Here is a 26,137-nt window from a genome sequence, read left to right on the forward strand (position 1 = left end):
GATTGATTTCCACCTAGTTTTCTCTAATTATTCATATCAAAGGAAATCGAGGAGAAATTTTGCCTCCCCAACCACCGAATTAAATTGGTGACGTGACGTAAGTGTTTGAAGTTCGATTATTTGGAGGTGATAAGATTAGCAGAGTTGATTGAACATGGAATATGAAAATTAATGTATTAGTCTAATTTAACAAATTTGCAAATATACTAAAAAAAGAACCGTTTCCTATTTAGAAAACAAACGAGACATTAATAAAACACCACAGGAGGAGGATAAAAGTGGTCCATGACAGTTAAAAACCTAGTTATAAAGACTATAGAAGACTGCTACAAAACTACATAGCAGTGTAAATCATGTATTCAAGTTTCCTTTCGTAACTATACAGTACTAGAATAGAAAAATGTGAGCATGAAAGTAATATGGTTAAGCTTACACATGGAAAAGTAAAGGACTAGTTAAAACTGGAAAAGAAAAGGACAAGATATTCTAGTAAAAAATATAAATTCATAACTTAAAACATTGCAGCATTAAGAATTGATTATATGTTATAAATTGAATTAAAAATAAATTCTTAATGCTGCAATATCTTAAGTCATAAATTTATTACATATTTTACTAGAAAATCTTGTCCTTTTCTTTTCCAGTTTTAACAACTAGTCCTTTACTTTATGTGTAAGCTTAACCATATTTTTCATGCTCGCATTTTCTATTGTAATCCATGATTTTTCCAGTAAATTCATTTGTTCTTGGTTTAATTTCAGTCTTTTTTTTTTTGCCCCCATAAATATACACATTTGTAATAACAATGTACGGCACTCGTCTGCTTTCAATAAAATCCCAATTATCTCCCTTTCATTCTGTTTCACTTGTTACTCTTTTCATAAACTTGCGAATAGGGTCGAAATGAAGTTAATATCCACGATTTCTCATCACTGATGCCTGTATTAAGGAAGTTTACGAAATATCACAAATTATTTCAAAACGAAAAAAACTGACAATCTAATGTGTTTTATTACAATTTTAAAATATTTACAAAGATAAAACAGTTTAGTTTACAAAGCATGAAAAGATAAAAATTTCACATAACTGAATGAGATCGAATAAAAATATTGAATTACTTTCTTATCCTTAGAAAGTGATGTCTGGTGAGTTCAGCTTATTTAGAAGCGAGTGTGATCAAAGTTGAATGAATTGAATGCATTTTTTTTGTTTTGTTTGCGATTTTGTTCTTATTTTTACGGCATATAAACACTTTGGGGCTCATTTAATGTTTTCATTTTGAAAAAAACTTATGCTTCAAGTAGTTGAGGTCTTCAAATGTTTAAAAATTGATTGGCTTTTCTCTGTACATGTTTTAAACAGTCGACAAACGATAGATTTCATTACATGCATAGATGTAATCGTGTCGATCGAGTGTAAACTTGGAAATAATGAGAACTCTCTAAAAGTAACAAAATCGGGCTTGAGTACCTAATAAACTCAGAACCAGATAAAATAAAATTAGTTTATAAATACGGAGTTCGGGGTAGTAGGTAGGTTCGGGGTAGTAAGGTGAAAGGATGTCTAAGCTTAGTGCGGTGTCTGGAACCTCAATTTTGTTGCAGATAATGTTGACAAAACAAAAATGAAGCAGCTGAAGAATGAATTCAGAACTGAAAGTTATCGACACAAAAAAACATGGCCAAGTCTTGTCTGGCATAATTATCATGGAGTCAACTCATTACGGACAAAGGGAATCTTAAAACGCTGTACATTTTGGAGCTAGGAATTATAAAATTGTACGAGGATTGGAGGAAAAAAAAAAGGGAAAAAAAATCCCTGTATAAATGATATCACAAGTTTGAGTCACGTTCGTAGAAATTTCACAACATAATCCGATCATTAATTGCTGTAATTTTAAAATCGTTTATACATTGAATCTTTGATATTATATTTGCCTAGCTATTAAATGCTCGAGGGCTAACGAGTTTCTGAAAAATTTTAAGATAAGAGATATTTGGCTTTAGTCAACTTGAAGAGAAACTGTCACTCAAAGTCATCGCGTCATTCATTATATTGTACTGTCATTCATTATATTGTACTGTCCTTTCCATGTGGAAAAAACCCAATCTCGGAAAATTCTCTTTGTAACATTTTGCTTGGGTGAATCCCTTGTTATCTTGTATTCTTCAAATAAGAGTGAGATTGGTTTCATTGTGTGTATCAGGGTCATCTGCGTTTCACAATGAGTAGGGAAAGGAACAGGTGGAAATGTACCACATGGATAATTATTAAAATCATAAACAATAATTTGGTAATCAAGTGGGCTAAGGTGAGCTGCCAAATAGATATTACCATCAAAGATTGCTACCTGTTTGCTGCTGGTAAAAGGGCACAAAAGCGTGGTTTTATTACCACTAGTGGGACTTTCAACTGGCAAGGTCCATCTGGTTCTAAGAGGTAAATGAGGAGGTTTGCTAATATTCAGAACGATGGCATCCGACCATTTCAATATAGAGTTCCTCTTTTCAATGCTTAATTGTAAGATTCCGGTGGAATCTTCCTCACTGAAAATTAGCTCAACAGGTAAATCGATCAAGCCAATTAACGTTTCAAAACGAGAGACAAAAAGCACTTCAGGAAATACGAAAATGTCTAAGCTTTTGCTTGCAAAACTTTTCCAAACAGTGAATGAGTAGTATTCTTGAACTTGCTGATTGTACAAAAATGTCACAGACACATCAGAGGAAGTACCCATCTTCTGTAAAAAAATATAGACTATTGGTTTTTTCAGGTCGTCTTCTCGTGGATCGTAGATGGGCAACATCATCACTTCAGATTTCTGGTGAAAATATTTGTCAAAATCTCGCCAAAAGATTATGTCACCTAGCTGCTGCCACCCAGATTCTTTGCCATGAAAATATCGATATACCCCCCATCCTATAATTTTCAAATGCCACTGAGCAGATGTGATGGGATTAATACCATACAGACGTCCATGTTGGCAAAAATAATGATAGGGTCGCGCTGAGCCGAATTCACAATTTTCGTATGCGTGTTGTGGACAGGATCCTGGGATTGCAGTTCGCTTTATAGTACCACATGGCAGTCGAACACACGTAATGGCATTGATTTCAGTCTCTAAATAAACTAAAGAATTGTCCTCTAAAAAGCCTAGTAGGTCGCCTTCAATTACAGGTAAATTAAGGACATACCATTTTGTCAATCTCTGGCAGAAGAAGGCAGTTTTTCCACAATGACTTTGGACAACAATTGTGGAATTCTCAATTACCGGAAAGTGCTCAATCAACTTCTCATTCTTTATAACAGCTGGAATTTCATTTAAAAGCTTAACCCTGCCAGACCATGTGAGCAGTTGGTGCCTTTTTTTAGAGGACAATGGCAAACTCTTAATGGTGTGTTTACTTGGCTGATATGTTTGAAAGTAACTCTCAACATACCCTGATCGCTTTGGTATATCTGCTGAAAGCCAACAAAGAATTAGACTTGACCGAACAGATGTATCATAATTAGATATTACCTCAGTCTCCAAAAATCCAAGAAAATTCTGTGAATTCATTTGTTTGATCTCCGGACTAAAAACTAGCAAATCTTCAGATTTTTGCAAAAAGCTATCGCAGACTTCAATCAATCTGGTTATGTCGTATCGTTCCGCCAACTCCATGGTGCTGATCACATTAGCTACACTGAGTCTGTGCAAGAGGAACTGAACACAATGGTTCATGAGATTTTGCATCAATGTCATGTGTGCCATTTTTAAGATGGACTCTATATTATTATCGCACAGCAAAACACACCCTGTGTACAAGTAGTCAACGAATACATTGGCCATGCTGACGTCACTAAATAAGTGACTTAGATCGATTTGGTTTGTAATGTTTTCCAGAAAATCCAATCGAAACATGCCTTCAAAAAATTTACAGCCGGCACTCAAAACAGCCCTGTAATTAAAATGTAGTTAACAATTAGTATTGAATTGTTTTACAGCATTTCAACATTTATAGATATTTTGCACCAAAACAGATTTTGGTTGATCTATTTTTATTTTGGGTGATAATTAAAACAAACTGAAACCTTTTGTCTTAATTGCTTAGATTAAATCATTTTAGCAGTGAAGAAGCAAAGAAAAAAATACATATTACATTTTTGTATTTGAACTAAAAATCATTGTGGAAAAAAAATCCTAATGAGAACAATAGTTCAAACCATCCAAATACAAAAATAGATATCAATCCTCATCTCAAAAATCATACAAACATCATATCAAATCTATTACCTCTTATGGACAATTACTGAACCATTTTTTTTTTTTTTTTTTTTTTTTTTTTTTTTTACTTTTCCATCTACAAATATTTTTCTGCAATTTGAAATGAACACAATCGTGAAAAAATTGTTTTCAGTTCAAACGAGCCAGCTACTGCTGACATTCACAATAACAGTATATATATATATATATATATATATATATATATATATCGAAAAACAATAGTATATTTATTGAGATTGTAGGACTGACTTCCTCATCTTCGTTGTTATAGTCACAACGTTTCGGCCGTTTTGCCCTCCAGCCTTCATCAGGTGTTTGTATCGAACTGGGGAACCGTTTGTTAGGAGTCTTGAACCCAACCCTTTATTATTATTATGGGGGTACCGTGTTCGGACTCCAGCTAGGCTCTGGGACATAGTTGTGGATTCTCAGTCCTAGTGACATATGGCCGAGTGGTCCTAGACGTTGTATCAAAGTTTACAGTTACTCAAAGGTGCTGAGTTCAATCCTGAACGAAGGCCGTGAAAAGTAACATTTAAAACAGAATCAGCAACTATGTCCCAGAGCCTAGCTGGAGTCCGAACACGGTACCCCCGTAATAATAATAAAGGGTTGGGTTAGAGACTCCTACAAACGGTTCCCCAGTTCGATACAAAACACCTGATGAAGGTCGGAGGGCAAAACGACCGAAACGTTGTGACTATAACAACCAAGATGAGGAAGTCAGTCCTACAATCTCAAATGAAAACACCTCATCTCAAAAATACAGACAATTACTACAATAGTATGTCAAAAAACAATACATATCGAAAAAAACTTACTGATCCGTGCTATTTTTTTTTATCGTATTTCCAAGTTTAACTTTTCTTTTTTCAATTGTAAGGTTAAAGTACAGAATAGGTACCCCCCCCCCAACGTTAAGAATGGCTTTTTAAATAACGTTATTTCAGCACGGATCAATAAGTGCATGTGCACCGAAAAACAAAAAGCATACACACAGAAAATGCTGGATTATGATAAAAATTGCTTCGATCTAGAAGGATTCCTCCTCCAGTAACCGAGAACAGGAAAGATGAAGTATAGTATAATTTGCTCCTTGTCAAAAAAAAACAAACAAAAAAAAAAAGTGAAAATATTCAGAAAGAGTTTGCTTGGTGACTAAAGATATTAAGACAAATGAATATATATTTATCAACTTCTTTCCCGTGAGGCTAGTTTTTCTTTTTTTTTTTTTTTTTTTGATGAATACTTTTTTTATGAATACGGTTAAGATTATTATTATCCAGAGTGTCCCCCCCCCCTTTGGGGCCTAATATTCCCCTATCTTACACACTTTGGCTTTCTGGGGGAGAAAAGTGAATACTAGTTTTTAGAGAAAAAAAAAAAAAAAATCAGGGGAGGTAACTTTGTTATTACTTCCCTTGCACAGACTGCTAGCAGTTCTTTGTTGAAAACGTACGCGAAAGTTTTTTTGCTTTGTTTTGTTTTCGCGTTTGTTAAAAGCCAAAAAGGCAAAAAATAACTTCAATTTTCTTTTTAAATAAAATAGCCGATGTATGCTGTTCTGTTTAAATTATTCGAACTACTATTTTCACAAGTTGAAACGTTGTGAATATTACATACACTAGTTCCCAAATAATTAATCCTCATAAAAAAAATTTAAAAAATGAAACTATATTGTTTGACTAAGGCATTAATTTCAGTTTTATGTCTAATAAAAAAAAAAAAGAGTCAATGTACAACTTGATAGTTCTAGTGACCAATCGAATGAGAATGACATTGAATAACGCATCTATTGGCACCTTGTCGAAAAAGGGGGAGCTAATCTGAAAACTGGAATATTTTCTGCAAAGAATTGACGTACACAATAGACACAGGTAATTCTACTGGAGACAGGCAAATGAAACACAAAGACAATGTATTAATTCAAATGATAAATTTCATTAAGAATATTTAATCTAATAAAAACATGACATTTAAAGGGAAGGTAAAATGCATACTTGAAATCAAAATCGTTACAAAGAGATAAAACCCTAACATGCGAATGAATTAATTTAAACATCTTTGAAAGCAAGAAGTATTTAAAGTTTGAAAGATTAGATAACTAATTTTTAATGAATTTCTTTTGGCCAGTGAAAGTGAAAAAGTTAAAATTAAACATTTTCACTTTCACTGCCCATCCCTATCTTATACTTACTTGTGTGCTGGTGTTGTACTTTGTCCAACTTTGATGACAGTGTCGCACCATTCTTTCTTGTATCGAAGAGACACGATGTCTTGTTTGACAGAAAATGGTCGCCTGTCCTGAAATGTCCAGCCTTTATCTTCAATTTCGTTATTGTTGGACTCGGTGTATTCTTGCAACGGCATATTAAATTCTTAAATGAAATAATTATTAAACATGTAATAAACAAATTGAGGAAAAAATATTAATATAAAAAGAATTGCTTTCATTGGAAATGCGATACTTATGCAGAATACGGACCGTGCGATTTTGATAAGATTTTTAAATTTAATTTTTACGTTATGTTTAGGTTATGAAATTGCTAACACCCTTCCATGTTGATTAAACAACGTTATTTCAGCACGGTCCTTATTCTGCAGAAGTACTGAAAATGCACTAAAATAAAAAGATTGTTAGAAATTATGACATTTGGGTATGTATTCGTTGTCTTCATTATTAACTAAAGGTGCTTCAAACTCAATGGGAAAGGACCCCCCCCCCCCATTGAAGGATTTCTCTTAGTGAAAAAAAGTTCATCTTGTAGAGAGGAGTTCTAGGTGAATATACACAAATCCCACTGTCCATATCCCGTTAAGAATGGGTTTCTAAATAACGTTATCACCCAGAAATCTATCAACAGGTGTAAACTGGTGAGGATTTTAGTTTTTTTTTTGTTTTTTTTTTCAGCATACAAAAAAAAAAAAAATAAAAAAAATCGTGTTTACACTATCAACGCCTTGGGGAAAAAACAAAAAAAAAAAACACCATTTTTAATGCGTGTTAAAATCTAGCAAAAATAAACGAAGGGTCAAGTTTCCATGAAATGTTCGATACTTATTCACTATTGGATGAATTTATTTTTTTTTTATTTATTTTTTTTTTTACATAGGCATCACTACTTATCAATGTCCAGAGGCCACTCGAGGATAAGGGTTAATCTAAGTTAATGTACAGTAGGAATTGGACAATATAGTAATCGTTAGTAATGGAAATTCAGTAAATTTGTTAACTTATATGGAACGGCTCATCAAAAAACTTGTTTACGTTAGACTTGAAGACAACTATATTGTAGTCAGCTGGAAAGCAGGAAAACGGAAGACAATTCCATATGCGCGGTAATTCTTTTTTGGCACGCCAAAACGCCAGCTCGCCAAAAAGTACGTCACACGCCAAATTTCATTCAGTCATAAAAACAACTTTCTACAGAAAAAAAAAAAATAAAAATAAAAATTTATTTTTACATTTTTATTTCGCAAATAAACATAAAAGTATATATTAAAAACCGCGTTTATTTTTTTTTTTAAATAAACCGCGTTTATTATTATTTTTTTTTTTAATCAAACAACGGAAACAATGGTTTCGATTATAAAAAAAAAAAAAAAAAAAAAAAAAAACCTACTTTTTGATAAATTTCTGTGTGGCGTACTCGAATTATTTTTTCCTAATTTTTTCTAAAGCATAAAATTGAATGTTTATTTTTACAAGAATGTTTAGACATTTACCTAGTAAATAAGCATAAAAATATATAGGAAAACCCGTTTATTATTTAAAAAAAAAACAAAATTATACAAAGATCGGCTTCTTTTTTTCTTTAACGAAACTGACTGTGTTTTATAAAATTGTTTGGCTTACTGCTGAATTATTTTTTATAAAAAATAAAATTGAATAAAATTTATTTTTACAATGATCTTTATACATTTATCCCGCGAATAAACAAAGATATATATATAAATGAATATCAAACAAAGTCACTGTTGTTTAAGGGAAAAAAAGCCAACTTCATACCCGGTGTATAATTTTGATTTTTTAAAAATAAACGCGGTGTTTCATATATAGTTTTATGCTTATTTGCTAGGTAAACGTTTAAACATTCTTGCAAAAATAAACTTTAATTTTATTCTTTAGAAAAAAATAATTCACAGAAATTTATCAAAAAATAGTTTTGTTTTACAATCGAAAATACTGACTTCAACTCAGTTGTTGGATTTTAAAAATAAACGCGGTTTTTAATATATAATTTTTTGTTTATTCGCGAGATAAAAATGTAAAAATAATTTTTATTTTTCTGTAGAAAGTTGTTTTTATGACAAATTGGGCGCGTGGCGTACTTTTTGACGAGCTGGTGTCCCAAAAAAAAGAATTACCTGTCAACTTTGATACCCGGTGTACAAGTTGTATGTTTTATTAAACGCGGGTTTTCCCATATATTTTTATGCTTATGTGCTAGGTAAATATCTAAACATTCTTGTAAAATTGAACTTTATTCAATTTTATTCTTTAGAAAAAAGAATTCATGAGTACGCCCAACACAGTTTTATCAAACAAAGTAACTTTCGTTTAAAAAAAAAAAAAAGCCAACTTCATACCCGGTGTATAATTTTGATTTATTTTTTTTTTTAAATAAACGCAGTTTTTCAGTTTATTCTCTAGGTAAATCTCAACATTCTTGTAAAAATAAAGTTTAATTTTATTCTTAAGAAAAAGAAAAAAAAATTCATGAGTACGCCAAACAGATTTATCAAAAAATTTAGTTTTGCTTTAAAATCGAAAACATTGACATTAAAAATAATAAACGCGGTTTTTAATAGATTATTTTATGTTTATTCACGAGATAAATGTAAAAAGTTTTCTGTAGAAAGTTGTTTTTATGACTGAATGAAATTTGGCGCGTAGCGTACTTTTTGGTGAGCTGGCATCCTGAGGTGCCAAAAACGAATTACCCTTTAAAAAGCATTTTTCATAAATATTTTATCTATGTGGCCCTTCCCCATATTTTCTTTTACGAACATTTGAAAAATATAAAATCGATTGAAATTTTAGTAGTTTCTAAATTCTAGAGTTTAGGCATTTTAATTTTGGACGCAATTTTTCACTTGCTACCACGATTAAAGTGTTTTTGTTTTTAATTCGAGTAATTTCGACTGGAGAATTTGGAAGCTACCATTGTAACTTATTAGAATTGACAAACGCATTAACTTCCGTTATATATATATATATATATATATATATATATATATATATATATATATATATGTGCGTGTGTGTGTACAAAGCATTGTAGATGTTAATTAAAAATCATTAAAATTTCAGCAACATAAAAAACGCCATTAAAGTTAATGAAATAGATACAAATAGAAGATAAATTAATTTCTCGAACTTAATCATTGTTTATTTAATATCAGTGGCGGCTTGTGCCTGAGATTAATGGGGGTGCTGCTTCAAAAATTTTACGTATTTTTTTAATATCGTGTAAAGGAATTCGATTATATAAATAAATATTTAATCAAATAATAAACAAACATTCAAATAAATATTCAATTATATAACAAAGACAGATAATCAATCAGAAATGGATAATACGCAAAAATTTTTATTAAAAAGATTTTAAATTATGTACACTTTACAGAATAAAAATAATATATATATTTATTCCTTTTAAACTTTTCAGATTAAATAAAAGTTTGCGTTTTTTTTTTTTTGTTTTTTTTTTGCAAACAAACGAAAAACATTTAAAATAACTTATTTTTTATAAAAACAAAAGAAAAACTTTGAAATTTACCTGCCTCCCTACGAGGGTTAATTTAGGAGTTTACTATTTGAAAATAGCGTTTTAAGTTTTATTTACAAAATTTATTTTTAAAGATGTATTTATAACAAAGCGTATTTGTAAATAAAATGTAAAATAAAAAAGTTTACATTTTTATATAGTGAGCAGACAAAAATATTTAAAGATACAAAATTTTATTTACAAATCTTTTAACTTGCTTTTTATATATAAAAAAAAAAACTTGGCGATTTACTGACCTTCCCATGCCGGTAAAGATCGACATAAAGTGGAGATTTATTATAAGAAAATAGGATGTCATATATAAGCATTATAAAACATCGAATTTTAGTGTAGCTTTCTTCCCCAAAAAAAACAAAAAATTAAAATTGTCTCGGTCCAGAAGGATTTCTATTTACTTTTTTTAATGCGTATTATCTGACCCATCTAACAAATTCAATGTAAAGTTTAAAAATGCATAATTATAAAAAAAACTTTTTCCTTACAAAAATTTTAATTAAAAAATTAGGTGTAAAAAATCCATTTTTCAAAGTGTAAAACTTCTAACATTGTCCTTGTCGGAGGCAAATAAATGCTAAATTTTTATATCTAAAACATACGTTAAAAGATTTCTAACTAAAATGTATTTTCAACATAAACTGTTTCTTCGCTTTTTTGCTTCTAGGAAAAAATGTAAACAGTTTTTTTTTTGTTTTTTTTTGTAAAGTTTAGTTGTTGCAAAATAAATAGCATTTAAAACTACTTTAAAGAAACAAACAAAAAGGCAGGTAGATGGAAAATTAACTTTTTTATGGTAAGATGTATTTATTGTATATTTGGTTTTTACCCTTGGCCGCGTGTTAACTTCACTGCTAAATTCCCGAATACTTTTAATAAAAATAAACAGTTTCTGCATATTATATATTTCCGTCTTACATCGCAACAACGCTAAAAGTGTGCGTATTTAAAAAAAAAAATAGCACGATATTTCATGTACAAGAACACGTTATGTGCAGATTTTAATAATAATTTTTAAAAATATAAGTAAACCTTTTTTTTTTTTCTATAAAAATGTTATATCTATACAGGCGCACACTCTAAGCAAACAAGGAATTTCACGACAAGGAACTTCGCCAAGCGACAGTTCAAGAGGCTTTCATCGGCTGCCTAAAGCGTCTAATCCGCGCATGCGTACAAGAGAATTTCATTAAGAAAGTCTAACTGAATTTCACAGCTCCAAGCAAGTTTTATTTTTGTTATATGCATTTGGAGATACCGACATTAAAGTTAATGATTTTATAATGTACATATAGAAAAAAAAAAAAATAATAAACAAACGTATTTTTAATTTTATCATGAATATTGTGTAGAAATAACTGGGGGGTACTGGCTGCTGCTGCAGTCCCACAGCTCCATGCACGAGCCGCCACTGTTTAATATTTACACAAGAAAAATATAATTGAAAAAAATATTTCATTTAAGGATAGCAATTCTCAAGTGTTAAATGTAATTTTTTGTGCACATGATAGTGTAAACGTCAGCGTAAGAATTTTTTTTTTTTTATCCTGAAATTAAAAAGATTGAAATCCATGATCACTAAAAAAAAAAAAAATTAAAACAAATTTTAATAATGATTAATTTAGATAAATGTTGTCATTCAGTCCTCATTCAATGAGTGATGTTTCTGACAAAGGGTGAAGAAAAAGCTGCTTAAAGGTCGGTACTACTTGGTGACCAGTAGTCTGAGATGTCGGATATTTTTCTGTCTTTATCTGTCCTTGTTGCCATGTCACTAGTAAGGGTGCTGGAGGTAAACGTTTTGTCTGGGCTGACGTTATCCGCCTGATAGTCAGGGACCCGAACCTTGGATTAACCACTAAGGAGGCTGTCCTATCAGCAGGCGCAAAGTACTGGGACTGCTGTATTGCCATTTGGTGAGTGGATCTGGACCATGCAGTAGTCTCTGGTGGGGCCTCTCGATGCCATACTAGTGGGTAATTGTTACGGCTTTACCTTTTCGTGTGCTACAAATAAAAAAAAAAATCTTCCTGTCTTTTTCTCTCTTACTTTCCCTCTCTGTACTGCTCTAACCAAGTATGCCGACCTATTCCACAAATCCCCAAACCTCAACATGAAATATCTCCAGAATAAAAACTCGATTAAACCTAGAACCCCATCTTCCAGCGTAGACCCCTACTACCAGGTCTCCTTCTCCAATATCAGGGGTCTACGTTCCAACCTTCCAGAGGTTGAAACCCAATTACAGGAGACGAAACCGGACATATTATTTCTATGTGAAACTGGAATAGGGCCGACCACTTCCCTAGATGAGTTCATAATGCATGGATACTCCAATTTAACAGCTAAATCTGACTCCCAAGATCGCCATGGGCATGGAATATGTGCCTACATTAAGGATGGCTTCCCATGTGGCAGGGATATCTCTAGAGAAGATCCTAATTTACCCTATATGTGCTTCAGGGTTGCACTTGCTAACACCACTGCATTTATATTTGCCCTCTATAGGCCCCACAACAGCGGAGTTACTATCTTTAAGAGCATATCTGAGAAAATAGACCACATACTGTCTTCACATCCCTCGGCTAACATCCACATCTGTGGTGACTTCAACGTCCATAACGTGGAATGGCTGACCCATTCAAATAAGACAGATGATGAGGGGAGGTTTTGTCATGATTTTGCCATTGCTTATGACCTCACTCAGATTGTTCGCGAACCCACCCGTGTGCCCGATACACCCAATCAATATGCAAGCCTCTTAGACCTTTTTCTTTCAACTTCCCCTGAGCTATGTTCATGTACCGTTCATTCTCCTTTAGGATCCTCCGACCACTCCGTCGTATCAGTTAAGATAAAAACAAAATGTAAGAAGCCATCAGACGTACCCCTCCACCGTACTGTATACCGATACTCTATGGCTGACTGGGATAGCTTCCGTACATTCATATCTGATTTACCTCTGCACTCCATGTTTAAAAAGGAAGTGTCCTCTATAGTATCAGATCTGACCGAATGGTTAATTGTAGGCATAGACCAATTCATACCATCAAAAAAATTCCAACAAAAACCTAACAGCCAGCCATGGTTCTCCCCAGAATGTGCTGCTGCTATCGCGCACAGAAATCACTTTTTCCATAACTACCAACGTAATAGATGCACTGAGACTAAAGCTGCTTTCAGGACTGCCAGCAACCACTGTAAAAGAGTAATAAAAAATGCAAGAGAGCTATATGCCCAGTCTGTTAAATCCAAGGTAGCTGATCAACGGCTTGGTTCCCACCAGTTTTGGCAAATAACAAATAGGATCCTGAACAGAAGTGTGCGTTCTATCCCAACCATTATCAATGGACCAGAGGTTATCTCGTCAGCGTCAGACAAGGCCAAACTATTTGCAAAGAACTTTGCAGCTAATTCTACCCTATGCGACGAAGGCCATCAACTCCCCATATTTCCTCCTATAACACAGAACAAGCTAGGTAATATACAAATATCCGTGCATGAGGTCGCCAAGCTAATAAAAAACCTAGATTCCAGTAAAGCAACTGGCCCTGATGGCATCCCAATTATAGTGTTAAAAAAGCTTCAACCAGAACTTGCTCCCATACTTACGAAACTATTTAAGCGCTGCCTTAAGGAGAAGTGCTTTCCGACCCCCTGGAAGACCTCATCAGTTTGCCCTGTATTTAAGAATTCAGGTGATAAGTCATCTCCCTCTCAATACAGACCAATAAGTCTTCTCTGTGTTATGAGTAAGTTACTGGAATCAATATTAAATAGAGAAATAGTCAACCACCTCAGCAGAAACAACCTTCTTAGTGACACACAATATGGTTTCCGCTCTGCAAGATCTACCGCAGATGTGCTGACGGTTATATCCCACAGGATTAGTGAATCTCTTGACAAAGGCTTCCTTTCTAGGGCAATTGCTCTTGACATATCAAAGGCCTTTGACAAAGTATGGCATAAGGGTCTACTTCACAAGATTTCCAGCTACGGTATAACTGGAAATGTTTTCTCAATCATTAAATCATTTCTCTCCGATAGGCTCATAAGAGTAGTGGTAGATGGACAAAAATCGGAGGCCTGCAATATAAATGCTGGAGTCCCTCAGGGGTCAATCCTCGGCCCAACTCTCTTCCTGATCTACATCAATGACCTCCCTAAACACATACTTAAATCATTCGTTGACATCTATGCTGATGACACGACCATCTACGGCAACACATCAAAGGCTGTAAATGACGAAGTTCTCTCGGATTCTCTCTCCTCTGATCTCGAGCGCGTGGTTCAGTGGGGGAAGATGTGGCTAGTTACCTTTAATGCATCTAAAACCAAACTCCTATCCTTACATCATCAACGCTCTGATCCCCAGCTGGCATCAATTGTGATGGATGGCTCTCGTCTGGGTGAGGCCCCGTGTTTTGACAAGCTTTTGGGTTTGACCTTTACTCCTGATCTGAAATGGAACACGTACATCAAGTCTGTTGCCAAGGTCGCAGGAAAGATGGTGGGATCCTTCTACCGCTCCAGAAGATATCTCACTACTGATGCAATTCTCTATCTATATAAAAGCCAAGTACGGCCAAGGATGGAATATTGTTGCCATATCTGGGCAGGAGCTGCCAAAAACAGCCTATCATGCCTTGACAGAGTACAAAATAGACTTCGTGGTTTAGTGGGGGATGCCCTTTTCTCTACCCTGCAACCTCTCTCCCACAGAAGAGACGTTGCGAGCCTATCCTTGTTTTATCGTTATTTTCATGGCAGATGCTCGTCTGAACTCCAATCCCTGGTCCCCCCTCGCCAAACTTTCACGAAAAACACCCGTCTAGCTGAATCCACTGTGAAAAATTTCCCCCACTCTATATCTGTGCCTAAATCAAAACGCGGATTTCATGAGCAAAGCTTCTTTCTTAGAACTGCACGCCTGTGGAACTCTGTTCCGTCTGCCTGCTTCCCTCCGGACTACAACTTGGATGTCTTCAAGTCTAATGTTAACAAATTCCTAATGAACCACCCCCCTAATTAAACACTTCATAAAATCTCCTCACTAACGTGATGTACTTGCAATAACCCTTATCCCTGAGTGGCTTCCGGGCCTTGATAAGTGGTGATCACTGTGTAAAAAAAAAAAAAAAAAAAAAAAAAGTTGGGAAAGTTGTAAAAAAAAAAAATAAATAAATAAATAAATAAAAAGAAAGAAAACGAGCAGGACTTGCAGACTATACGCCGTATTCTCTTTAATTATTAGTAAATTGTTATTTTTTTTCCATGAATAAATTGTCAGTGTAATTTTAATTGTTTTTTTTTTCACTTAAAATGCACTTTTACTTTAATTTAAAAAGCATTAATTTATCGTTAATATGTTTTAGAAAAAGTAAAAAAATATTCTAATTAAATAAGCAAAGCACTTCCTTTTTATTACAACAAATAGGATTACCTAAGTTAATGAATTTTTTTTTTTTTATAATCTTCAAAAATACAGAAATTAAGGTATACTAGTATTGCAGTTCTATAAATTTAATAATAAAATTGAATTCTGACACTTTGAGTTTCCCAAGAACTTATGCGCGAAAACTTTGTTTTGATTGCGCGAAGATAAGCTGCAACTAAACTTTCGCATTGGGGGCTAATTAAGCTATTTTTTTTTTTTTTTTTTTTTTTTTTTGTACAAACGATGTGTTTTTGGAGTTTTTGTTTTGTTTTTTTCATTTAATAACTTAAATAATTTAAATAGACAAAAAAAAAAAAAAAAAAAAATGGTTTTACTTCGGCACGGTACTTCCATTTTGTCGGGCTTATGTCGGGCTCTATTTTGCTGGGCTTATAGTGATTCCGTGACCATCGTTATAGATATTACGGTAGCCACGGTGACTCAGTCTAACAACCGTAGTTTAATTTTTTTGGTTTTGTTTTTCTTTATAGGTGGTATGTTTTGGGGGGGGGGGGGTATAATTTCACTGAAACGCCTGCCAGTTAAACATATATTTTAAAAGAGGGTAGTTGCGACTAATTCTTAATATTAATAAAGAATGAAAACAGTAGAAAAAAAAGGGGCGATTACTTTAATATTTAAAAAAGTTTTTAATTACAAAAAAAAAAAAAAAAAAAAAAAAAAAAAGGGGAAATGCGACAATAACTGCAGGAGGAGTTGTTGCAATGCTATTTTTAACTTTGTTACATTAAAATTGTTTTTTGTTAAAATATTTTGCAATTCGTCTGCAAGAATCGTCGCATTTTCCTTTTTTTTTTGTAATGTTAACGATTACATTTTTAAAACCATAGTTAATATAGTAGCATCTTTATTTTTTTTTTATTCCTTGTTAATCATGTCATATCAAAATTTAATCACAGCTACTTTTTCTAAGCCAGACCAGTTTTGTTTTGTTTTTTTTTTAAGTAGCTGGAAAAAAAATAATCACGCTGCAGTTTTCTTAAAAAAAAAAAAAAAAAAAAAAATTTTTTTTTTTTTTTTTGAAAAGCGAGTCTTGCCATGCCATAAAGTTGTGGTTGAATGTAAAATGGCGTCACCTCCCTCAAACCAGAATATAAAAATAAGGTGGCACTAATATAACGACTACTTTTATCAAATGTTAAGAGTTTTAAAATGCAATCGTTAACATCAAAAATAAAGGTAAAGAGCGTCAGAAATACTAAATGTATTGTTAGTGTAGAGAAATATATATATATATATATATATATGTATATAAGTTCCTTTTATGCTTTTGATTTTCAGCCAGAAGAAAAAATAAAGCATATCGTCGATCTTACAAAATAATTTAGATTATCGCCCTTAGTCTGTTCATGGACAAAGGGCGATAACTCATTATCAATAATCTTTCATCACAAACTTGAATTTCAACTAATTTAATTGAATAAATCTTAATGTTTAGTCAACGAATATTTAGAGCAAATTCTCATTTTTCTTTCGAATGAAAATTTAAAAATTTTCAAAATAATATTTCTCCAGAATTGGAACTTGACTAAATTTCTTTAGATTTACTTCGGTAAAAGTTGATTTGAACTGAATCAAGCTGTTCAAAAATTATTCACAAGTGACCGCGCGTCTGTTTCGATCGTCAGAGGAAAGGAGAGAAAATAAACGGGAAGTTGTGGATTCGGTATGTAGAAATGACAATTTGCCTATGTAGGCGAAGCGATTATATAAAGACCGAATTGGAACAAACAAGGCGGAGGGAGGGGGCGAATTTTTTGTAGCCGAAAGTGACGGTGATTTTTTTTCCTTTCATCTCAGCCGACAGCATCAAAATTTGGTATTTATGCGGAATATGGACCATGATAGAATAACATTTAGAAACCAATTCATGTTTAACTATTCTGTACTTTCACCTAACAATTGTATAAACAAAAAAAAAGAGTACTTATGCCGAATTTCATGCTGAAATAACATTTGCACTTTCACCTAACAATTTAAAAGATACTGTAGAATTGAATTCAATTTGAAAATACTATCTAAAAAGTATCCCGATCGGTATTTTGTATAAGTACTAACAATTTAATGATGGTTTTGTTTGAATTAACAAATCCGGATTGTTTTTTTTTTGTTTTAGTTTTTTTTTTTTTTTTTTTAGAGAATGCATGTCTGCAGTCTGCACAAGTATAAAATAATTGATAGTCGAACACTGAGAACAGAGTGCAAAATAAAACATTTTTGTTAAAACAAAAAAGGTTTATTTCTATGGTCGAAACTTGGACCGTGTCCGAATTGAATAAAGTAGTAGGAATTTCTTTAGGTGTGTAGATCAGACAGCAGTTGTTTGGGATGACCCAGGTCGGCCAGCGGTTGTCTTCAGTGAAGGTCGTTTAAGCTAGAGTGTCCAGTGAACAGACAAAGGGGTGATGCTTGCTTGTCGGGTTCTCTATGCTTGCTGACCGAGGTTTCCCAGAGAGTCCTTCGGAGACAGATGAATCAATGCGCTCTGCCAGCTGATTGATCAGTGTCTGGTGTGCGGCATTCATACGCAAAAGAAAATAGATCTTCACTTCATCGGTGACTGCTACATCACTCCCTGCTTAGGCGGAAAGAAAACAGTAAAAAAAAAAAAAATACAAAAAGAAAAATTTTAAATGCCAATTCAGTTTAGAGAATTTTTTTTAATGGAAAAAAAAAAAATCTTTTCAGTGGAAAATTTATGTTTATATTCTAGGAAGCAAAATAGGTCTGTGAAAAGTATGTTTTTAAGAAATTGTATAAAAGCACATTCTATAGAGAGTCTCTTTGGCCAATGTACTCGTCGACCACTGTGTTAATGACAATTGTCTTTTGATGGTGCATGAATATGTTGATGCAATGTGCATGTATGGGGGGAAATATATGGCTCTCACGTCTTAGTGTCAAGAAAGGTTTTTCACCTTTCCAATAAATACAGCCTCTTTTGCCACTAATATCGAAGATGAAAACTTTGTCAGTTCGTGAAAGCACACGATAAAGTGGAGTTGCTTTCACGTCTTATCTCATTGTATTTAGGCGATTATATGTAAACAGCTGGGAAAAAGTAGCCTGTAAACCAAGAGTAAAACTATATTTGGCACTTGTACAGTTTAATCAAGACACAAAAAATGAATATATCGAAAAAGATTATATTGTACGTATCCGTTTTGGACTGAAGATCTAAAAATTTTTTTTTTTTTTTTTTTTTTTTTTTTTTTTTTTACCGCGAAAAAAACAAACTTGAAATTAAGTGAATTTTTTTTTCGGAGAACTTCGTTCCATAACGGATACGTGCAATATAACCTTATTTTCATGTTTTACTGTCTTGATTAAACTGTACGAGTACGATATATTTGATTATAGAATCATTCCGATCTCAACTTTTTTTCGACGACTTTTGTGTTCTTTTCTGACTATTTAGGGGTGGGGTTGTTCTAACTGGAACAAAGGTTCGTAGGAGGGATGATCCTTTAAAACATTTTAGAGTGAAGGGTTCACTTTCGCATATAAAAGCAACAAACCTGATCGCTCACTTCCGGACCACTCAGCGGTAATGATCATCTCAAGATCAGATAGCGATTTTTAAGAACTGGCCAGAAAGTTGGTGACTATTGTGTTAAATTTATATGCGAAAGTTACTTCCTCAAAAATAACATTTTTTTAAATTCTTTTTAAGACCATGTTTGTAATCGCTTTAAAAAGTATAATCATAGTATGTAACAAAAGGTGTAAGACTAGAAGCTTACAAAAATTAAATTTCAACTAAAATTAAAAGCAGTAGCAAATGCTCTATTTATGCTAGAAAAAAAATTGTACTTTTTTTTTTTTTTACCCCCTTTAGCACTTTGTTACTATAAAGGTCAAATAAAATCTGCGGTACGGTTCCGTGTCATCATTCCAGTTTATTTGGATAATCAAATATTTATTTCTTTTCAAAAATGGAAAGGACAGTGATGTCTTTTTTGTTCATGGTGGTACAATGCAGGATGTAGCGATTAGAAAATACAAAGCCACTAAACCTTTTTGGATACCGGTTTCGTGCTACGCTTTCAAAATCAATCATGGGGGTTTTGTCTATATCGAATTTTAATAAAATGCCCCCCCCCGCCTTCGTAAAGGAGTCTTTAATTTAAATTTTAGTAAACTATTACGTTTTAGGTAACGAATATCATACTGTAAAAATGCTTCTTTTTTTTTCAGATCAAAACGAACATTTGCTTAGTTAGTTAGTTTAACATTTTTTGACCTACCTGGTTCTTTAGTAATTTGTTCCTGTGAGACTGTCTGCGTTTGTCGACTTCTTGATGTTAAAAGAGTAAAATGAATGTTGTTTAAGTCAGTTGAATCAGGGTTGAAGATTAATTCGGCAAAGTCCGAATCAAGACAAAATGGACTCTTCCACCCGGCCACCCCTTCTGATTAAAAACATGATCTATCTATATATTACATCGGTTTTCTCTCCATTATTTAGTATGATCATAATGCAACTAATATTTCAAAATTAGCTCAATTTTAAAAATTTTGCTTAGAAAATGTTTAATCAATTTTTATACAATAAAAATTCATTAAAAAAATAGCTACAAATCGACGAATGTTGTGAATCAAATAGTGCAAAATTAATAAAACAAAAAAAAAAAGAATAAAGTCGACAAATACTAAAAATACTAGTAAAAATTTAGCAACTAGTTTATTGTGACTATGTTTAAGACCCTTTCTAATAAAACTGGATGCTTGATTTTTCAACGGCCTGTGCAACATAGATAAACGCAATTTCGTCACTGCGCATATCGTCATTTTCTCATTAGATAGTAGCAAGACGTCTTCATCATCAGCAACAGCACTCCTTCCAAAATCAAACTTTTCCTTGTTGTAGTGAGGGAGATGGCAATGTTGTAAAGTCGAAGCTATGCTATCTGGAATTCTGGTTCTTGGAAGATCACTCATAGCAAAGAGGTCTGGCACCTAGTGGTATTAGATCCGCAACGCGGGTAACGGGCTCTGATAAAAATCCATGTCAACATCAGGATCGGTCATTTTCTGGTCGTCTCTGATTCTTCATCTGCGGAAATAAAAGACGTGTCAAGTTCGGAACCGCAAATTGATGAAGAGAATTCTTGAAACACTAAAAGGTAACAGAAAACTTTTCTTCTATTGCAATTCCGAATATTGTATTCCCTCCACGTTCTGCATGTAGAATTCAATTTTGCTGAGTGTCTGTGTTAAATAAACCGATTCTCTGGAAGGAAAAAAACCCAACACTTTATAAAATCCTAGCGAGATTTGTATCCCGGCGTTGTCTGGGATAATTGAGAAAACAAAGGAAGCAGTCGTCAAATGAATGTGATTCTCTTTTTATTCGGTGTGGAGGTAAAGTGGGAGGTGGGGGTAAAGTGGGAGGTAGAAGTAAAGTGGGAGGTATTTTGTTGTTTTTGTTTATATAGCCGGGATACAAATCTCGCTAGAATTTTATAAAGTGTGTTTCCCCCCTCCCAGAGAATCGGTTTATTTAACACAGACACTCAGCAAAATTGAATTCCACATGCAAAAACCTTTGAATTAAAATATGTAAAACTAAAACTAAAGAATGCAGTTTAAATTCCCGGAAAAAAACTAAATTTAACTTATCGCAGACTTAGCACCTACATAATCCGACTTTTAAAAAATCTAATTACAAAAGAGAATTCATTTATATAAGGAGAGGAGGAAAAAATGAATTAACTAAATTTGTTAAATAGAAATAGACTTGCATAAGCCGATTTCTCAAAAGTTTTAAATTGTAAAAGAGAATTTAACTATATAAGGAGGAAAAGAGAAAACCTTAACTAAAATTTAGTAAATAGAAAACGGGGATCTCAGCTGCTTACCATGTAGCTGTTTCGGGATTTAAATATATATATATATATATATGTGTGTGTGTGTGTGTGTGTGCGTGTGTGTGTGTGCCATCCATATGCTGTTTCACTGTATCACATCTCTTACTATTTCATGTATATACACATAATAGTATTAGGTAATATAATATAAAGATTTTTTCATTATATATTTTAAGTTTTACTATGATTAATACATGATTAGAGCCCTGTGGGAATGAAACATTGACGCTTCTTTGTAGCTTACTTAGCATAAATAGATTTTTCTGTGTGCTTTATAAGAAATGTTGATTATCAGTTTGCAAGAGCAACCTGTGTTGTTTTAATAAAAATCAATAAAATTGGAGTTGTTGTGTAAGTCAACATTTATTAAAATTGAATAATTGCCTGTAAATTTATTAAAATTGAATAATTGCCTGTAAATTTGGAATATTTTAGATATCATGAAGTTGCATGTGATTGACGTGAGCAGAATATTTTGTATACAAAAAAAACTGTTTTGCCGTTCAAAATCATTTCGCATCAATAGTCTCATATGGAATACCAGATGGCCGAAAAAGTTGCAAAAGCTTAAGAGAAATCTACGAACAACAAAATGGTTTCATTTTTTCCTCTCGTACGCCCTACAAAATCCATTGAACCGTTAAGATTATGCAAAAGTTGATCTCTTTTTTCGAAAGCCATTTTGATTTTGCTCAAGGACTTTTTCAACTTCAGATCGGATTTTGCTCAACGACATTGCATTGTATATTTTGACAGAAATCTCTGTTAGTTATTCCTCAGTTGAGGCAATTATTTTTTAATGGATTATGCACCCCGTGTCCATTTATTACTGCAGTGATATACAGGGTCACATAATTCAACCAGGGTGTCATTAATTTCTTCTGGTTTTAAGACTTTGGGAAGAATTTCGTCCAATTGAATTACTTTACCATTTATTTTATGTTTGTAGAACTGTTTTGAACTCATCTATAATAAAGTTCCCAGTTTTAATATTGAGTTGTCCATCGATAATGTTTTCAATAGGCAAAGCATTGACCGCTGGTACTTTACCAACACAATGTTGAATTGAGTTTGATAGGTATCTAGTTCGTGTGTATTGGAAAATCATTTTTGACAAAGGTGTACACCTGCAATAACAATAAAATAATTATCAAATGAACCAAAAGGTCACTTGAATAAAAATTATAAATCGGACAAGAACCAGCGTGAAAATAAACAAACTTAAAATAGTCAGAAAAAAGTTAAAAGTATGATGTTTGAAAGGCCATTTTCGGCAAAAGGATACACAGGTGTAATCAAATTCAGATCAATCAAGTTAAACAACAATGGCCGAATAAAACACCTTGTGGTGCGCTTACATTGACAATACATCACAAAAAAGGGTCGATTAAAGTGGTCACAAATAGTTATATAATAATAACGGAAAAGGATATCGTTGTTGATTTTGGTCCGAGAAGAATAAACCCGCCGAATTCCCATGATTAAGTTACACTGAATATTCCGCGTTTCATCCACTCTACAGTGGATGAAACGCGGAATATTCAGTGTAACTTAATCGCCATATATCTAAGGAAGTCATACCTACGTAATATTTCTTGTTACTTGGGTTTTCTTTCGCAAATAGTATGGCCTGGTAAACTATGCTTTTGGTTAGACATTTATTTCGAAGTGGGCAAAGTGTGCGGTGTCTAAAGTTGCATTTATCTTGTTCGTTATTAGTATTTTTTATTGCATAGTTCTAGGTCATCCTTGGGCGAGCTGTAGTACTTGTTAGCCTCCCTCTCAAGTTCTGGAGGGTTACTATATTGTGAAAACTAAACACACACACACACACACACACACACACACACACACACACACACACACACATATATGCATGTTTGCTTGCTTATGTGTACGTATGTATATGCCCAGCTGCAGGAGAGGTTAAAACTCCGTGATAATAAAACATGCACACTTTGCCACTTCTCAGTCATATCACTATATCAGTTGGTCACTGTGCAACCGGTGGTAGGGTGCGAGAGTGTACAGTATGTGTAGCATGTTGTGTTGTGATTGTTATGTGCAGATATCTTTCGAAAAATAACAACAAAATAAATAAAACAAAAATTAAATTAAATTTTAAAAATGTCTTATGGCGATAGGTGAGTGGACACGTGCGGGCTGGAAGTGCATAGCTGCAAATTTGCACATAGGCGGCCAGTGATTTATCAAAGATCGTCAACTAAATCGCTTATAGGGTGGAATCAACTCTGGTGGATGATCTGGCAACTGAGCAGCCTTTTCTAGGGATACACTGCTCACCCATGTATTTGGGAAGTGTCTAGAAAAGGTGACCTATAAATTATCTACTCTTTTATTAGCTGGTCGGCTTCCTGCAGTCGGCGGCTGCTCTATATTTGCAGGAGAAACAAGATAAAGTTGAAGAAAAATAATAAACGAGGAAAATCAAAATTTCATGAGGAGAGGAATAACCTAACTGTTGAATGTGAGAACTTTGCTAAATGTCCTGGATAGTGAAACACCTGAACGTAGGACAGATATTGTTGCAAGAGAGCTCGGTAGGTACAGCATAGACATTGCGGCATTGTCTGAAACACAATTGAGTGGTGAGGATCAATTGGTAGAAGTGGGCTCGGGATACACCTTTTTTTCGGAAAGGAAAACCATTGGGGCTAAGACGAAAAGGTGGGATTGGCTTTGCAGTGCATTCTGATTTGGTGAAGAGGATTGAATGGTCAATCTCTGTAAATGACAGAATTACGATTTTATCTGTGTATGCCCCTACCATGGGTCATGATGAAGACACCATCACAGCGTTTTACCAAGATTTCAGTCGTACCATTTCCTCTATTCCTTTATCTGAAAAGATCTTACTCATGGGTGATGTAAATGCGACGGTTGGCAAGGATCATCACACCTGGGACTCACTCAGCCGGCTTGGTGTAGGTAGGGTCAACAGTAATGGTCAGTATCTTCTCCGTTTATGCACTCAGTTTGACCTTGCTATCTGTAACACTTTCTTCAGCCACAAAGAGGTCCATAGGTTTACCTGGACCCATCCTCGTTCAAAACAAGGTCACTTGATTGATTTCATTATTTCCAGGAAGGCAGATTTGCGGGACTATGTAGTGTGCATGTTATGCGTGAAGCTGAATGTGGCACAGATCACTTTTTGGTATGCGAGAAGTTGAAAATCTGTATAAGGAGGAAGTGTAGGTTGGGTGGTGTTAAGATTCCCAGGCATGTGTCCAAATTGGATGATCCAAGTGTACGTGAAAAGCTTCGATCCGTAGTTAATTCTGCTGATTTTGATGGGCCGTGGGTGCATTTTAAAAATACAATCTATGAAATAAGTGTAGATGTTCTTGGCTTCCGCAAATCTAAACATCAAGATTGGTTTGATGATAATGAATCTGAAATTACTCAACTCTTAAGTGCTAAAAATGAGTTGCATCATAAGATGTTGTCTGCCTCTCATGGAGGTTGAGAATCCCTCCGATAGTCACTTAAAGCAAACAAGGGTATTCTCCAAAAGCGACTCCGCCAAATGAAGAATCAGTGGTGGGCTAAACTCGCCAACCAAATCCAGATGGCTTTTGATTGCATCTTCATTTGCATCTACCATTTGCTTAAAAAAGCTTTTGGTCCTCAAACACTATCTACATCTCCCCTACTCTCAAGTGATGGAATTGCCCTTATAAAGGATCCTTAAAAGATTCTCCTTTGCACTGAGCATTGTTCTGATCTCTTTGACAACCCCTCTAATGTTGATGAGGACGTCATCAATGGATTTTTATCACAACAGAAGCTTATCTATGAAATATCTGATTTCCCATCTGAGAACGAAATTAGAGATGCAATCAAGGAAGTGAACGTTGGGAGGGCTCCAGGGCTTGATGGTATTCCTGTGGAAGTCCTCTTACATGGGGGTGATAAACTTGTTCATGAAATTCTTCATCTTATCACTGATGTCTGGAAGGGTGTTCCCGTCCATTAGGATTTGGTTGATGCAATTTTTATATCACTGTACAAAGAAAGGGGTCCAGGACCGACTGTGGGAGTTATCGTGGGATAAGTTTGTTGGAAGCAGTTGGGTAGATTGTTAAAGTATGTTTGTCCATCCGTCATTCCAGAAAGCCAAAGTGGCTTTCGTCCGGGCAGAGGAACCACAGACATGATTTTCTCTGCTCAGCAGTTGCAGGAGAAATGTACTGAACACCGTGTTCCGCTTTATCAGGTTTTTGTTGATTTGACCAAAGCATTTGATATGGTGAACAGAAATGCACTATGGATAATTCTGTGAAAGTTGGGATGCCCACCTCAATTTATACGATTACTCAGAGCTCCACACTAATATGAAAGCTCGCCTGAACTTCAATGGATGCATAACAGAATCCATCTCAAATGACAATGGTGTGAAGTAGGGTGATATGCTTTCCTATGCTTTCCTATGGCTTTAAGGACTATTTTCTGGGTGTTTATTTGCGTTTCAGAACCACACATAAGTTCTTTGATGCTTCTAAAAGGACCTTTAAGCACCTAGTTCGTGAATTATTTATTGCTTCATGTAGATGACACCGATCTTGTAGACCATAGTGAGAGAGATATACAGGATATTATGGATCTGTTTTCAGGGGTCTGTGCGTCTTTTGGCCTAAGGTCATGTTCACACCTCTGTCCGGTAGCTTGTATGTGGAACCAAATATTTTTGTCAACAATCAGAGACTTGCCGTGGTTATCATATTCGTGTATT

General features: G+C 34.0%; 1 protein-coding gene across 1 annotated transcript; it reads right to left on the reverse strand.

Moving 5' to 3' along the window:
* Nucleotides 1–883: 883 nt before the first annotated feature.
* LOC145241465 (uncharacterized) lies at nucleotides 884–20,955 on the reverse strand. Its single transcript, XM_080104446.1, has 3 exons — nucleotides 19,759–20,955; nucleotides 6,465–6,645; nucleotides 884–3,941 (listed from the first exon to the last, which is right to left on the reverse strand). The coding sequence occupies exons 2-3, from the start codon at nucleotides 6,635–6,637 to the stop codon at nucleotides 2,051–2,053; spliced, it is 2,064 nt and encodes a 687-aa protein (XP_079960572.1). The 5' UTR covers nucleotides 6,638–6,645; nucleotides 19,759–20,955; the 3' UTR covers nucleotides 884–2,050.
* Nucleotides 20,956–26,137: the final 5,182 nt, after the last annotated feature.

Source organism: Euprymna scolopes, chromosome 20, assembly GCF_053919585.1.
Source record: "Euprymna scolopes isolate OS-2025 chromosome 20, ASM5391958v1, whole genome shotgun sequence".
Taxonomy (NCBI): Eukaryota; Metazoa; Mollusca; class Cephalopoda; order Sepiida; family Sepiolidae; genus Euprymna; species Euprymna scolopes.

What these genes read in the sequence shown, in the direction of transcription:
- LOC145241465 (XM_080104446.1), bottom strand. Translation starts at nt 6,637, where the DNA reads ATGCCGTTGCAAGAATACACCGAGTCCAACAATAACGAAATTGAAGAT. An exon ending in AGTACAACACCAGCACACAA is followed by an intron (nt 3,942 to 6,464) that starts GTAAGTATAAGA and finishes TTTTAATTACAG; the next exon opens with GGCTGTTTTGAGTGCCGGCT.